At 49.4% G+C, this 15,660-nt stretch overlaps 1 protein-coding gene and 1 long non-coding RNA gene across 2 annotated transcripts in view; one reads left to right on the top strand and one right to left on the bottom strand.

Moving 5' to 3' along the window:
* Nucleotides 1-1,513, top strand: part of TKT (transketolase) — a 30,190-nt gene extending 28,677 nt beyond the window's left edge. Inside the window, exons 13-14 of the mRNA XM_049862590.1 lie at nt 182-304; nt 1,251-1,513. Of these exons, the coding sequence (XP_049718547.1) occupies nt 182-304; nt 1,251-1,426 (299 nt within the window). The 3' untranslated portion in view covers nt 1,427-1,513. The remainder of the gene's footprint in view (nt 1-181; nt 305-1,250) is intronic.
* A 2,446-nt stretch (nt 1,514-3,959) lies between these two features.
* LOC126064044 (uncharacterized) lies at nt 3,960-8,534 on the bottom strand. Its single transcript, XR_007514439.1, has 3 exons — nt 8,385-8,534; nt 4,863-4,945; nt 3,960-4,092 (listed from the first exon to the last, which is right to left on the bottom strand). It is a non-coding gene; the product is annotated as an uncharacterized LOC126064044 (long non-coding RNA).
* Nucleotides 8,535-15,660: the final 7,126 nt, after the last annotated feature.

Raw genomic sequence — 15,660 nt, 5'->3', positions numbered from 1 at the left:
GCAGAATGCTGGCAGACACAGGGGAGAGCTGGGTAGGGATGAGCTCTCTGTCACTATGTGATGCCGTCAGGACACCCCCATCAGGCCCCAGCCAGGGACTGGTCAAAGGCCCATGAAAGGGCAGACCCAGGGCACCCAGCCTGCTCCCCTCAGCCATGCCTCTGTGACTCTCCCCTCACAGACAAGATCAGCATCCGTGTATTGGACCCCTTCACCATCAAGCCCCTGGATAGAAAACTCATTCTTGACAGCGCCCGCGCCACCAAGGGCAGGATCCTCACGGTGGAGGACCATTATTATGAAGGTAAAAGGGGCTGGAGCAGAGAGCTGGGGACAGATGGGCCACGGGAAGGGAGGGGGAGAGAGAGTTCAGGGCTGGGCCCAAGCCCCAAGAGGATGGCTGTGGACCAGTGAACCCAGGACTGTCCCTTAGAGCAACTGAGACTTATAAGCCTCTTAGCAGGCCTCAGTCCAGGCCTGGTGACACAGTGAACCCTCAGCTACTGGAACGGCTTCATGGAGCCTGCCACCCAGGAAGCCAGCAAGGATTTCAGCCTTGCTACTAAAAGTAGAAAAGGTAGATTGTGCCCCAGATGCAGTTTAAGGCTGTTGTGCAGAGTCAAATGCCAAACTTCTGCCTTTTATGAGCCTTTCAGAAAGCAGCCCTCTACAATCACACGCAAACCTCTCCTCCTAGAAGGGCCTAGGGGGAGAGATGGACTTAGACTCTGGAGTCAAGAGCAAATGCTGGTTCATTGATGATGGCTGCCCAGAGAATGTGTGTTAAAAATTACTTTAACACATTTGGGCTTATTTAAAAGGGGGGGGGGAGGGGGCTATGATTGATTATTGATGTTTGCTCTGGCTGCGGGAAGGGAGAAGGGTGGTGTGTGTGAAATCTGGCAGGGGGCTATAATTAATGATGTCTGCTCTAGCTGTGGGAGTAGAGAAGGGTGATATGTATGAAACCTGAGGGGCTATGATTGATTAATGATGTTTGCTCTGGTTGCAGGAGTGGAGAAGGGTGGTATGTGTGAAATTCGGGGGGCTATGATTGATTGATTAGTGATGTCTGCTCTGGCCACGGGAGTGGAGAAGGGTGGTACGTGTGAAATCTTTGCTATATTTGGCCAAGTGAATAAACTCAGAGACTGGCTGACATGACTGGGGTCCAGCCAGGGGCTCTGGGAACCCACCACTGCTCACCCTAAGGCCTCTGTCACCTGACCCACCTCCTTTGCTTTGTCCAGGTGGCATAGGTGAGGCAGTGTGTGCTGCTGTCGTGGGCGAGCCTGGCGTCACTGTCACCCGCCTGGCCGTCAGCCACGTACCAAGAAGTGGAAAGCCGATTGAGCTGCTGAAGATGTTTGGCATTGACAAGGATGCCATTGCTCAAGCTGTGAGGGGCCTGGTCACCAAGGCCTAGGGGGAGTTATGGGCACGGGGTGGGGGTTCTACACATTCCTGAGAGTTGCTGGCAAAGGTGCTTAAAGATGTACTAAGAGGAGTGGTAAATATATGTTTTGAGAAAAGTGAATTGTTCCCTGAAATATTTTTTCCTTGACACGACGCAGCCAGTGCTGATTGTGGGAAAAAGGGCAGAATTGGAGGGAGGGAGGCTGGCACTCCAGAGAGGCTTCAAGCTGGGACCCAGGCAACCCAAGGCCTTCTGGAGTCACCTCCCCTGAGCCCACACCTGCCTCAACTATCACTGCCTCCTGAGCACAACCAGTTTCCATTCGACCGCACCCTGCTTTTAGCCGAAAGGCTGGGAGCCCAAATCCCTTGCTTCTGCCACAACCAACCTGGTCCTGAAGGTCACAGTGTAGAAGCCATCCAGGTCCTTCAGGGCTGCCTAACCACCCCCCAACCCCTACCCCAGGCCCCACGGCTCTGTGGTCAGAGGTCTCCTGGGGTCGGGAGGTTCATTTGCTCATTGTCTCTCCTCTTTCCACACCCTCCTAACCAGGAACCTCAGAGAAGCAAGGCAGCTCCTGGCCTGGGAAAGAATGTGACCCTCAGGTGGCATCAGAGCACAGGTGGTGGGAGAAACAAGGGTGCAGCTCCCACCTAGCCCCGTAGATCAGAGGTCCTCAATCCCAAAGTGTGTAGAACTTCCCTCAACCTGTTAAAATGCAGGTTCCTCGGCCTTGCCCCTGGGGCCAGGATCTGCATTTGACAGCTGGCCCAGGAGCTTCTGATGTCATGCTGAGAGCTATGCAGGCCCAAACACTGGCACCCTACCCACTGCTGCTGCTCCCGGGTGGGTCCCCTCATCCTGGTGGCCGTATCTTATTTCTCCACCTGCTGCTTAGGCTCAGCCACGGTCAGCCCTGCTTATGAGGCCAGCTGCACAGAACCTTGTACTGGCCTAGAACAAACTAATGCCCAGGAAGAGGGCTCAGAGCTGTCGGGGAGGAAGAGAAACATTTACAGCCGTGCCCATCTGTCCTCCTGACAGTCTGGGCAGAACAAACCATTGAACCTGTGTTCAGCAAACCACTGCCCACCTAGCCACCCACCCAGGTCTGGCTATAACCGCAGCTGTGTGCCTGCATTTGGATCAACACCAATTCCAGAGGGGGCCGGGAAGAGCAGGGATGGGCTAACACAGGCGGGTCTAAGGAGGCAGCCTGGGTTGCCATGGCCTGTTCTCCAGCTCTGGGCCAGGGCTTCTCAGCCTGCGAACACTAGCTGGGAAGCTCTGAAAAATGCTAATGCTGCCCCCTCCCCCCAAATAGATTAAATCAAACATGTGGGTCGTGCCTGGGCAGGGGAAGTTTGTAGAAAAGCTCCCCACATGAGTCTAATAGGTAGCCAGATTTGAGAATCCCTGGTCTGAGAATGACCTGGAGGCTAAAGATGAAGCCAGACTTTGGGATTAAAGCTGGGGTGATGAGATCCCAGGGCAGGGGTAAGGGGAGAGTGGCGTATGCAGGGGGTGGGGAGGGCGTACCAGAGTTTACCTGAGTAAATTTAAGGGAGAAGAAAAAGCTGGCCTTGTTTTCCCCAGCAGCCTTCTACCTGTTCTAAGATGCCATGCTGTTCTTGGGTTGGAGGTTTAGGGCCATGGTTTCATGGGACATCCCAGTTTAATTGGCTTAATAACGTGTTTAGTGCTTCTGTTCTACCTCCTAGTTTGATGTGTAGTGCCTGGGGTCTTAAAAGCTTGCAAGCGGCCAACCAAAGCTCAAAAATTGATCTCTATTCACCTAGAACAACAGAGGAAGGAGAGTCAGGAGTAGGAGGATATGGGATGTGTAGCTAATTGCCTCCATGAACAACTTTTCCATGAGACCAGAAGAACTGGATGGTGCCCAGCTACCATTACTCAACATTTTAGTCAAAAATTCTGTAGCAGAATCTTGATCAAAAGGGGGAAAATGTAGAACAGAATTTCAAATTCTTCTGGACTCCAGACTTGTGAAACTGTTGCCCTGGGATAATCTTTAAACCTTAAACCAAAAATATCCCCCGAACTCTTCTTAAAACCAAACAATAATTTAGCTCAACTAGTAAAAAATGTCTACCTTGAGCATCATGCTCTTTCAAGAACTATCTACATTGATCAAATTGACAACAGCAACTCAAAACATTGGATAGGAACCTTAGGGGGCAGTGAGTTTATGTTAATGGTGAAGAAACAACTCAGAAAAGGAAGGTGGGGATGGTCACATAACTCGAAGAATGTAGTCAATGTTGCTACATGGTACATGTAGAAACTTAATTGGTTTATGTTTTACTGTGTACATTCTCAACAACAACAACAACAAAATACAATAATTGTTTTTGTTTTTTAAAGCCACACTGTGTCTCTAGCTGGGCCGTGGCTGAGAGGAACTAGAGAGGACCATGGACCTCAAGGCCTTAGCCACCCTGGAAAAGGGTCCTTCCCAACCTCCTGCCAGCTCCCACTCATGCCCACCAAAGGTGACTCCAGCCTAGAAGACTGGGTCAGGGCAGGCATCTGGCAGGCTGTAGGTACCAGGCACTGAGGAAGCCCACCATGGGTGGGGAGAGCAGGGAAGGCCTCTCTTTCTGCCCAGGTCAGTGCAGGGAGGAGGTGAGGGGGACAGTCCCCTCTTGTATAGCCTAAAAAACAGAAAAAGAAACAGTAAACCATTAAAAAGAATAAGGAAACCCACAAAGTCTGCGTGTGGCCAACTCTGGGAGGAGGAGCCAGGGTGGGCACCACCTGGTGGTCATCACTGTTACTGCGATGCCTTGAATTGACAGCCCTGAGGTGGAGCTGAGATGGGGGGCGGGTGGAGGGGCTGTTCTCCCGGCACTGGGCAGCAGCCAGCTGGGAACAGTGAGGAGCAGGAAGGGGAGGGTGAAGGTGACATTACTGAGCATCTCCTGCAATCCAGTACTTTACATGTTTGCGTCTTATTTAATCTTCACCACAACAGTAGTATCCCGGGTTTACACCCGTCTGTCACTGCTGTGCATGGTGACTTGCGTGTTTCCATATTGTGGTGTCTCCCTTTGACCACAGGCAGGTGTCACCTGACCCCTCAGCCAGAGTGGCCTGGACAGACGCATGGCTCAGGCAGCTGAGCAGGTCAGCATGGCCTGAGGAGGGTCAAGGCTGTCAGCTGGGTCCCACGACAGCCTCAGGACAAACTTCTAGCACCAACAAAAGCCCCTCCCAGCCCAGCTGGCAGAAGGGAGGCCAGAGGCCGCTCCACACTGCCACACAGTCACGTGATGTGACACGGGGTGCCCAGTGACTTCTCACAGTCCCCAGGCTGCTCGAGGGAAGGCTGCAGTCAGCTGAGCCTGACAAAGGGGCATTAAGATCCACAGATCAAAACACGGGAGTAACAGACCTGCATTCTGAACCCGCCTCCACTGCTCACCACTTGGCCATCGGGAGAGTCATCTCCTCAAGCCTGTTTTCTTCTCTCTCAAATGGGAATAATGACGGGGCCTCATAAGCCTGCTGTGATAGTGAAATAAAAAAAAAGAGAGACGTATTAATACCTTTAGCACAATGCCAGGATCATGGGGGCTCAGGAGATGGTTGCAAATCTGAACAACTGATGTGTGAGTGGCATTCGGCACTGGTTTCTGTGACTGCAGACACAGGAAGTACAGGATTCTCACTGCAGCAGCCCAGGCACTGGAATCCAGGGGGTAGTGCCAGGGCACTTAGCTGTCCTACATTATCACTATGGTTTTTAACACAGTCCTGTTGTCCTTTCTTTAAACAGCTTCATTGAGATAGAATCCACATGCCATATGGTTCACCTACTTGAAGTGTATAATTTAGTGGTTTTTACTATATTCACAGAGCTGTGCAACCACCACCACAGTCAATTCTAGAACACTCTCATTACCCCATAAAGGAACCCTGTGCCCTTCAGAAATCACCTTCCACTTTCCCTTTTCCTCAGCCCCTGGAAACCAACCATGAATCTGTTTTCAATCTCTATAGAGTTGCCTATTCTGGACATTACAAAATGGTATGAATAAATAAAAAAAAAAAAATATGTGGTCTTTTGTTTCTGGCATCTTAGCATAATGTTTTCAAGGTTTATCTATATTGTACCATGTATCAATACTTCATTTTTTTATGGCCAAATACTATTCATTACATGGGTATTACACATTTTATTCATCTGGTCATCTGTTCACAGATATTTGGGCTGGTTCCCTGTTTTGGCTATTATGAACAGTGCTGCTGTAAACATTTGTGACAAGTTTTGAGGAGACGTTTGTTTCTCTTGGGTATATACCTAGGAATTGCTGGGTCATATGGTAACTCTCTGTTTAACCTTGTGAGGAACTGCCAGGCTGTTTTCCACAGTGGCTGCCCCTTTTGCATTCCCACCAGCAGTATATGAGGGTCCCAGTTTTCTACAAGCTCACCAAACTTGTTATTGTCTGTCTTTTTTATTATAATCTTTCTACCGGGTGTGAGGCGATCTCCCTGTAGTTTTGCTTTGCATTCCCCTGAATTCCCTGGTGGCTGATGATGTTGAGCATCTTTTCATGTGCTTATTGGCCATTTGTATATCTTCTTTGGAGGAATGTCTATTCAAGTCCTTTGCCTGTTTTTTTAAATTGGGCTGTTTGTCTTTTTTATTATTGAGTTGTAAGAGCTCTTTGTATATTCTATAATAAGTCCCTTAACAGATACATGGTTTGCAAATATTTTCTCCCATTCCATGAGTCTGGCTTTTAAACACTTTTATTAATAAATACTCATAGGCTTACAAGAAGTTGCAACATAGGACCTAGAGGTTCCGAAAGCCCCTCACCCAGGCGGTGGCACAACTGCATCACATTATCAAGATGAGGAACCTGACATTTGCACAATGTCTGCAATGACCACAGACCTTACACAGATTTCACCAGGGCTCTTGTTGTTGCCTAGAAGCCGAGACCTCTGTGAAGAGCTGGGGAGGTAGAGCATGTGCCCCATCACTGTGGGAGGGCCAAGCACTCCTTTCCCTCCTGGGGAGACCCTTCACCGTGTGATACACACACTTTTTCTGCAGAGCTGGGGTCACAGCCATCCTTCCTGCTCCCCCCCAAATGTCCCCTCCCTAGGAGGGGTCTGTAGGGGGTACAGTGGGTCCTGCTACAAAGAAAACAGCCACCTTATGTACTGCCCAGCTCCAGGGGCCCCTCTAACCTAGGGGACATGAGATTTGGAAGGGTTCCTGTAATAATTAAACCATTTCAGAGGCAGGTTCTAGTCTCCCCATCCCCGCAGATGGTGGCCTGCCTGGAAGGCATGAGCTCACCTGTGCTGTCCCTGGCAGGGATGGGGGCTCCCACTCTGTACCCTTGGGACAGGGAGGTACGAAAAGAGCAAGGGGGTACTGGATAAGTGACCAGAGCAGGCTTCCAGGAATCTGCCCCACAGGAACCCTCGGGGATCTGGGTTTTATGGATGTGAGAATTTGAACAAATGAGACTAGGAAAATACTTAAGGGGCAAAAATAGGGGAGAGAGTGATACAATTACAAAAAGGAAACTCTTTCTTTCCCCAAGGGGCAACTCCATGGGGACCCCATTGTCCTGTCTACAGAAAGGCATCACCCAGAGGTGGCCCTCAGGGCAAGAGGAGCCCCAGAACGGAGCCCAGCGGTGGCTCCCGGTGGCTGGGTTTGGACATGTGGGGTCTGTAACTGTGCTGATTTGGGTGCTGATTTGTTCCAGGTCAAGTGCAGTCTTTGGTAGAACCCTTTGTCCTACTGGCAAGGCAAGGATGGATGGATTGGGAACTTTCTGTGGCTGTCCTGTGGGCTGAGGGTCCTGCAGCTACCCGCCACAGCTTAAGCCTGGGACAGGAGGTGTCCTGTTCCCAGCCCCTGTGGGAACTGGGAGGAATAACGTTGGGGGCAGGCAGGGTCTTGGCAGCTGCTGAAGCCCCCAATTCTGCCCAATGCACGGCTCATCCACCCTCTCCCAGGGGCACGCCATTTTTGATGATGGAACTTAGAGTTTACGAGAAAAAGGGAAATATCTGGGATTTGAAGGGAGAAAGAGTTCTTTAAAAAGGGGAGCAGAAATTCATCAAAAGGCCGCTGACCACCCGGCAACATACACCTGGCATAAGACAAGGCCCAGAAGCCCCATCCCACACCCACCTACCACAGAATGGCACAGAGGTTCCCAAATCAGCAAATGTTTTTCAAAAAAAAAGTGTTTCTGCCTCAGTCTTCATGAACGTATCAAAGGTGAGATTATGAGCGCACCCAGTTTTATGTGGTACGTGTTTATGTTCCTTTCAGTGACTTCAGAGCTGAGCATTCAATAAAATAAGTTTTTCACGTATTTTCACAAGAGGTAGAGAAATAGCACATCACGGTTTTAACAAAACCTTCTCATCTAAATGCCACACCTTAAGTTCCAGAAGTTTCCATCTCTATTCCTGCACTGCTAAAAGACTGAACAAAATACCAACCAACTCAGAACTGGGTGCACAAAGCTTTATCCCTTCAAGAGGTGATTCTCTGAGGACAAGCTGAGCCCTCTGCAGGTGCTTGAGCCCAAGTCCATCAGGGCAGAGGGGAGAGGGGGTCTGAAGTTTAGGCCCCACCAGGAATTCCCTTTTAGCTGATCTCAGGGACCTGACCTTAGCAACTTGCCTGTCTCTCCACCTACCCTTGGAGGCCCCGGTTGCATTGCTTTGTGGGGTGGTAGCCAACCACTTGGAGGAGGAACTTGATCCCTATCTGTGTGGCCAGGGAGGGGTGGACTCAGGGACCAGAGGTCCTGGGCTGCACAGTGCTAAAATTGTAAGATGCATGCTGGGACAAAGAGGGAGCTTTGGGGCAATTATTCACTCCCTGTGGGACTGGATAGAACTCTCTCCAAGTAACCCCAGGTCCTGTTTTTTACTTCCTAAATGATCCCAAATGCCATACCTTCTGCCCTCATTCTGGTTCAGGCCTTTATCATCTTTACCCCAATGGGGTCACAGTCTTCTCAATGGTCTCCTGGCCATCTCTTGACCTCCATGGTGCCACCACCCTCATCTTAGTCTCCAAACAGCAGTCCAAGGGAAACTTCCAGAACCTGACACAATCACTACCCTGCTTAAATGCATCTCCACCCCCCACCCATGGCTCTCACACAGAGCCCTGACAGAGGTCCTGCCCCCTCCAGCCTTATCTCAAACCGTCTTCCCCCAGCCCTGACCCAACCTCTCTTAGTTCCTCACTGGTCTCTCCTGCTTCCCCTTCTGCCTTCTGTCTCTCCTCAGTCTGGGTAGTTGCCTGAACACTTAGGGCTGAAGAAAACAAAAGCCAGTTTGGCAACAGGAAGAAAGTGGGGGCCAAGAGGAGGAAGAGAACTTGATGGTGGTGTTGGGAAGGAGGTGTCACCTGAGCTAAGCCTTGGGGTTGAGATCTCTGTGTGTGTGTGTGTGTGTGTGTGTGTGTGAATGGGGGGAAGGTTCCAGGAGGGAGGCACATCGTATTAGTTACTGTTGGTGCAATTGAGTCCATTCTGACTCATGGCGACCCCATGTGTTACAGAGTAGAACTGCTCCACAGGGTTTCCCTGGGTATAATCTTTACAGAAACAGATCACCAGGTCTTTTCTTCCCCCAGCTGGGTGGGTTTGAACCACCAACCTTTAGGTTAGCAGCCAAGTGCAAATCATATTTGAGCAATAGTAAATATTTTGGCTAGAGGACACATGTAGGCAGGAAGAATGAGGCTGGAATGGAATGCCAGGTGGAATAGAACCCAGCCAGTCACGGGGGAACTGGATTCCAATCCTGTGTGGCCTCAGGCAAATCCTTCACCCCTTGGAAGGATCCCTGCTTCCTTATCGATAAAACACAATATTGTCATAGTCCCTACCTCATAGAGGATCACGGATCTTACATCTCAAATAAGTCTCAGGCCAGATCTCGAGTCAACGTTAGACACACAGATGGGATAGGGGTGAGGGGCAGAGAGACCTGAGCCTAGGCTGCCTGGTTAACAGCCCAGAGCAACAGCCCAAGGGTTGTGCCCTAGATCCCTGACCAGCAACTGTGAGATCCCAGGCAAGTCATCTTCCTTTGGCCCTGGTGCTCCCTGAAGCTGAATCCCCAGGCATCTGGGTAGAGTCTAAAGCTTCCTCTCCCAGACTCAAGAGGTCTCTGAAGCTTCCTGTTTTAACTTTAAAATTAATGCAGATTTTGATCTCTGCTCTATAATCTTCACTTTGCCATAAAAATAATCTCTTATGTCACTTATTTATAGAATTGCTATTATTTCTTCCTTGAGGTTTGATAGAATTCCCCAGTGAAGCCATCTAAGCCTGGAGTTTTCTTTGTGGGAAGGTTTTTAACTCCAACTTCAATTTCTTTCATTGATAGAGAACAATTCAGGTTATCTATTTCTTCTTAAGTGATTTTGAGAGTTTCTATATTTCAAGGAATTTATTCATTTCATCTATGTTATTCAATTTATTGACTTAAAGTTGCTCACAACTACAGCGTAACAGGTTTCTCTTGATATATGGCCTTTCTGGCCTTGAGTTTATAATTCTGCCAAAAATAATTGGTTGGGTCACAGCCTGCCCTGTGATTGGCCTGTTGTACACACCTTGCAGAGATTGATCCATCTACTATGCAAATAGAGTGTGTAAAACCACCCAATAGGATTAATGGACCCTGTGGGAATTGGTAGATTCCTAGGCAAATTGAGTGATTTGTGGTCTGCCAGGGGATTGGTCAGTTTGTTGTCTGGGCCATGCCTTGAAATTGAACATAAGGGCCAATTCCACAGAGGTTGAGGGGATCTCACCACTATCAAGACGAGCCTGGAGCAGAATGCATCCTTGGGACCTGGGTCCCTGCACTGAGAGCCTCCTAGACACAGTGACAGTAGAGAGAGAGTTGTAACACTGAAGATGGCGCAAGACATTGAGAAACGGTGGCAACTGCAGCAGAGCCCAGTGGCAGAGAAACAGCAGCAGCAGGATGAGAAAACCAGCAAGGAGCAGGCACAGTGTGCTTTAGACCCACGGAGCAAGAGAGAGCCGAGCGCTTAGGCAGGAGGCTTGCTGGCGGAGTGGGGTGCCTCCAGGCACTTGTTGCTAAACAGCTGTAATACTTGCCAGAGAAGGGCAGAGGCCTAGAGAAGGACCACCTGTGGTCACGGCCAATGGGGGCCCACTTGCAGCCATGGCCGAGAAGAAGCTGAGAGCTGTCTTGGTTAGAAGGTGTCCTGATTGGAGAACTGTCTCCTGAGTTGTATCCTGTTACTTCCAAGTTGATGATCCTGAGTTGTAGCCTGTTACTTCCCTAATAAACCACATAATCATGGATAGGGTCTGTGAGTTCTGTGTAGCCATTGCAATGAATTGTTGAACCCAACAGAGAAGTAGAGAGTGCCATAGTGGGGGTTAGGGGGGTGGGGGGTAGGGGGATGGGGGGTAGGGGGGTGGGGGGTGGCCGGCGGCTGGTGTCAGAAACGGTGAAAAAGTAGGAGAGTGAGGTATGTCCGACCTCCACCCCAAAGGAATCAGCTTTGTGCTATCTTGGTTCTCCTCCCTCTTTGTGAGTTTAGGCAGCTTCTGATGCTGCCAGACTACAGTAACACCCCCTTATTATCCTTCCAAAAGGAGCTCTGGTGATGCAGCGGTTAAGTGCTCAGCTGTTAACGAAAGGTCGGCAGTATGAACCCACGCAGCCTCTCTATGGGAGAAAGATGTGGCAGTCTGCTTCTGTAGAGCCTGCAGCCTTGGGAACGCCGTGGGCGCAGTTCCACTCTGTGCTATAGGGTCGCTGGGAGTCAGAATTGACTGGATGGCAATAGGTTTTCATTCTCTTCTCTCTCAACTGTGCCTCCTCCTTTTGTTGACTTCTCAGCTCCCTCCCTCCTACCTTCTCTCTCTTCTCCTCTGCTCTCCAGAGCAGTATTTAGTCTAGGGTTAATTTTTCTCTGCTGTGGAGCTGAAACTTCTCTGGGTCCTCTACCCAATTATGAGGTTTTCCAATCTGGCTGGTGAGAACAGATGCTGTTCTCAATTCTGTGTGGAGTTCTAAGAATTATTCCCTCTAATCCATTCACTGGTTCTTTCCTCCAGTTTTGGATAGCTTTCTCACACGCAAGCACTGATCAGTACTCAGCTGAGTACTCAAAGGGGACCCCCTGCAGACCTCTGGCCCTCTGCCTGCAGCAATATCGACCCCCTAGGCTGCAGTGTGTGCTATAGCCGCTTTGGCCTCCCTGGACTCCCAGCTTCATCTTCTCATCTCAGGAAGTCCCTTGGCCCCCCAGCCCCAGCTGTGGTCTGGAAACTGTGTCCAGGCAGAAAATCTGGGGCAAGCACAGGACTCACCTGATTTGTTTCAGTGTCTCTGAGATCACTATCCTTTGTTGCCTGATGGTCAGTGTGTTGAGAACTGTTGTTTAATACATTTTGTCTGTTTTGTTTGCTTGTTTTTTGGCGGGGGGTGGGGGGGCAGGAAGAGAAATCTGGTCCCTTTTACTCCCTCTTGACTGAAAGTGGAATTCCACACCAATTTTTGGATAAATAAAATGTGGTGAGTTTATACGATGGGATAGCACACAGCGGTGAAAGGGAACGCACTTGACCAGTCACAAAGACCACCTATTGTAGGATTCCATTCGTGCGAAATGTCCCAAACAGGCAAATCTATAGATACAGAAGTAGATTAGTGGTCACCTTCGTGCGAAATGTCCCAAACAGGCAAATCTATAGATACAGAAGTAGATTAGTGGTCACCTAGGGCTGGGGAGCATGGAGGAATTGGGAGGTGATGGCTAAAGGGTATAGAGTTTCTTTTGGGGGTGATAAAAACCTTCCAAAATCCATTGTGGTGGTGGTGGCAGAACTCTATGAATATACTAAAAAAACCTTGAATTGCACATTTAAAATGGGTGAATTGTATGGTATGTGAATTATACCTCAATAAAATTGTCATCAAAAAAAAGAAGAAGAAGGAAGGAAGAAATGCACTTGAAACACAGGGCTTGGCAAAGGTCAACTTCAAAAGCATATGAGGGGAAAACCAAGGGGCAAAAAAAGTGCAAAACAGCTCTCTAGATTATGCTCAGGACCCCTCTGGCCCATGGCACAAAGAGATGCTCTAAACACTAAAAGCAGGTGCTGGCTCCCTCAGGTTGCTGTTGTTGTTAGGTGCTGTCTGTCCAGTCATTTCCAACTCACAGAGACCCCATGTACAACAGAACGAAACACTGCCCGGTCCTGGGCCATTCTCACAATTGTTATGCTTGAGCCCATTGTTGCAGGTTGCAGCCACTGTGTCAGTCCATCTCATTGAGGGCCTTCCTCTTTTTCACTGACCCTCTACTTTACCAAGCATGACGTCCTTCTCCAGGGACTGGTCCTTCCTGATAACATGTCCAAAGTACGTGAGGCAAAGTCTCACCATCCTTCTTGATTCTAAGGAGCATTCCAGCTGTACTTCTTCCAAGACAGATCTATTCATTCTTTTGGCAGTCCATGGTATATTCAATATTCTTCACCAACACCATAATTCAAAGGCCTCAATTCTTCTTTGGTCTTCTTTATTCACTGTCCAGCTTTCACATGCATACGAGGCAAGTGATAATGCCATGGCTTGGGGCAGGTGCACCTTAGTCCTCAAAATGACACCTTTGCTTTTTTAACACTTTAAAAAGATCTTTTGCAGTAGATTTGCCCAATGCAATGCATCATTTGATTTCTTGACTGCTGCTTCCACGGGCATCGATTATAGATCCAGGTAAAATTAAATCCTTGGCAACTTCAGTGTTTTCTCTGTTTCTTCTGATGTTGCTTATTGGTCCAGTTGTGAGGAGTTTTGTTTTCTTTATATTGAGGTATAATCCATACTGAAGGCTGTAGTCTTATGGGGTGTGTGTGAGGCGGGGGAAGGGGTAAGGGGAACCCAGGTAGCTATGATTGTATCTCTAATGTATTATTTCTTAATCTGGGACAGAATCATTCTCTGTGCTTTTCTTTATGTCTAAAAGTTTTCTTAATGAGATTACTTGTGGGATAAATCCCTCAGGATCTCCCCATGTCAGGTGCCCCTCCTTTCCTGTGCACACACAGTGCCCCATTTGAGAACATGAGCTCAGCCACTCAGGGTCTGGCTTCTCATCTCCTACGCAGAACAAAGGTCCCTGGGTGTGCAAATGGCTTGTGCTTGACTACTAACCTAAAGGTTGGTGGTTTGAATCCACCCAGTGGCACTGCAGAAGAAAGGCCTGGCAATCTGCTTCCATAAGATTATAGTCACAAAAATCCTACAGAACACATGGATGGGGCTGCCATGGGTCAGAATCTGTTCCACATTTTTTTATGCAGAAAGAACATCAGAGAATTTGAGAAAGAATGATTTCCTCTTCTCTTAAAGCTCGTTTTTGTTCTTCCCCTGGAAAAAAACGTTCCCCTCACCCACATCCATCCCCCGTGTTGCATCTCCTTCAACTCTTCCGAAAGCCCCGGAAAAGCCTGCCGAGCGCATTAAGAGAGCAGCCAGCGGTACCTAGGAGCACAGGGCAGCCGCTGCTCCTAGGAACCTCCACCACCGGCCCAATCTGCACTCCTCTCCCCAGACAGGCTGTCAAGCTGCCAGCGCCACGACTTCTCCCATTGGCACAGCCACCGCCTCTGACAAAAAAACGGAGGCTTATAATGACCACACCTGCAGGCAGCAGCCAACACGTCTTACTGAGCCAAGTGGAGGTCAAACCACTCTGTTAAACCCATCATCTCACTGCCAGCTGGGCCCCTCCCTGAGAGCTACTTGTGATCCAGCTTCATGCAGGCCTCGGACTGAGTCAGTCCTGCTCCCCACAGTGCCAGGTGGGGAGCAGAGACCTGGCCAAACACAGGCCAGGGGTGGGAGCAGGGATGCTGCCCACGCGGCTGCAGCTGACTTCTCAGGGGACCACGGCCTCCTTGGACCGTACTCTCAGGGCCCTGCAGATGGGGGCTCAGGCCTGGTCACAGCCTCTCCTCATGCTGCCTCCTTTGCCTGGTCCTGCTTCGCTGACCCCAGCTCCTTGCCCACCCATTTCTTCCAACTTTAAAAACCTGTGAAACGTCACATCCATAAGGAAAAAGCACATAGAATAAACGCATGGAGTAGCGAATAATTATAATGTTTTACCTGGGTAACTCGCAGGCGGACCAAGAGACTGAATGACTACCTGTTCTTTGAAAAACAACTTTTAAATACGATGAGGTATTTCAAACTAGAGATAAGCCCAGGGAAAAAAATAATGAGCATCCACAAACGCTCCACCAAGTTCTGTGAAGCTGGAATGTTTTTCCCTGCGTGTTTCAGATTTTTTTTTTTTTTTTTCCCAGAAGTAAAACATTATAGGTGGAAGCCAAACCCTTGGGGTATCCTCCAGGTCCCAGACCTCCTTCACCCCCCAGAGGTCGGCTGTGTTCTGATGGGCTTTTTCCATACCCACAGGCGTCTGTGTGCTTCGGTGCGGCTCTCTTTGTCCTGTTCTCAGCTTTACATGAGGGGCCTCGCCCTGCACACAGCTTCCTTTCTGTGCTTTCCCCCTTAATATGTGTGTGAGCGTGTACGGGTGTTAGGCGTGTAGCTCTCTACCGCAGGGAAAGGGAATGAACTGCCACCCACAACATCAGCTCACCTGAGCTCGTGATCCAGTCTTCTGTGAGGACGTTTGGTTTGTGTCTGGTTTTTCACTTCACAAACAATGTGGCAATGAGTGTTCTTGCCCTGGTGACTCTCAGTGCCAAGATGGAGGCTCTAGGAGTGAAACTGCTGGGTCTGCAGGACCCCCGGAAACGCCAAATGGCTTTCCAGGGAGACAGCATCTGGCCGATGAGTTAGCTTTGACTCATGGCAACCCCACGTGTGTTAGAGCAGAATTGTGCCCCACAGGGTTTTCAAAGGCTGGTTTTTCAGAAGTAGATCACCAGGCCTTTCTTCAGAGGTGACTCTAGGTGGACTCGAACTTCCAACCTTAGCAGCTGAGCATGTTAACCGTTTGTACCACCTGGGGACTGGGGGGACAGGGGATAGGACTCATTCAGGTTGGGTTTTTTACATTTCCACTGCTGCGAATATGGGACCCACTGCTCCAAATCTCACTTGGTATTATCAGTCTTTCAAAGTTTTGCTAATCGGACAATCGTTTTTTGGATCTCAGATTGGTTGTCCCCCCTACCAGGAGGTCTTCTCTG

Source organism: Elephas maximus, chromosome 20 (assembly GCF_024166365.1).
Source record: "Elephas maximus indicus isolate mEleMax1 chromosome 20, mEleMax1 primary haplotype, whole genome shotgun sequence".
Lineage (NCBI taxonomy): Eukaryota > Metazoa > Chordata > Mammalia > Proboscidea > Elephantidae > Elephas > Elephas maximus.
The sequence above is the reverse complement of the archived record's forward strand: the minus strand, read 5'-3'. Positions and strand labels throughout refer to the sequence as shown.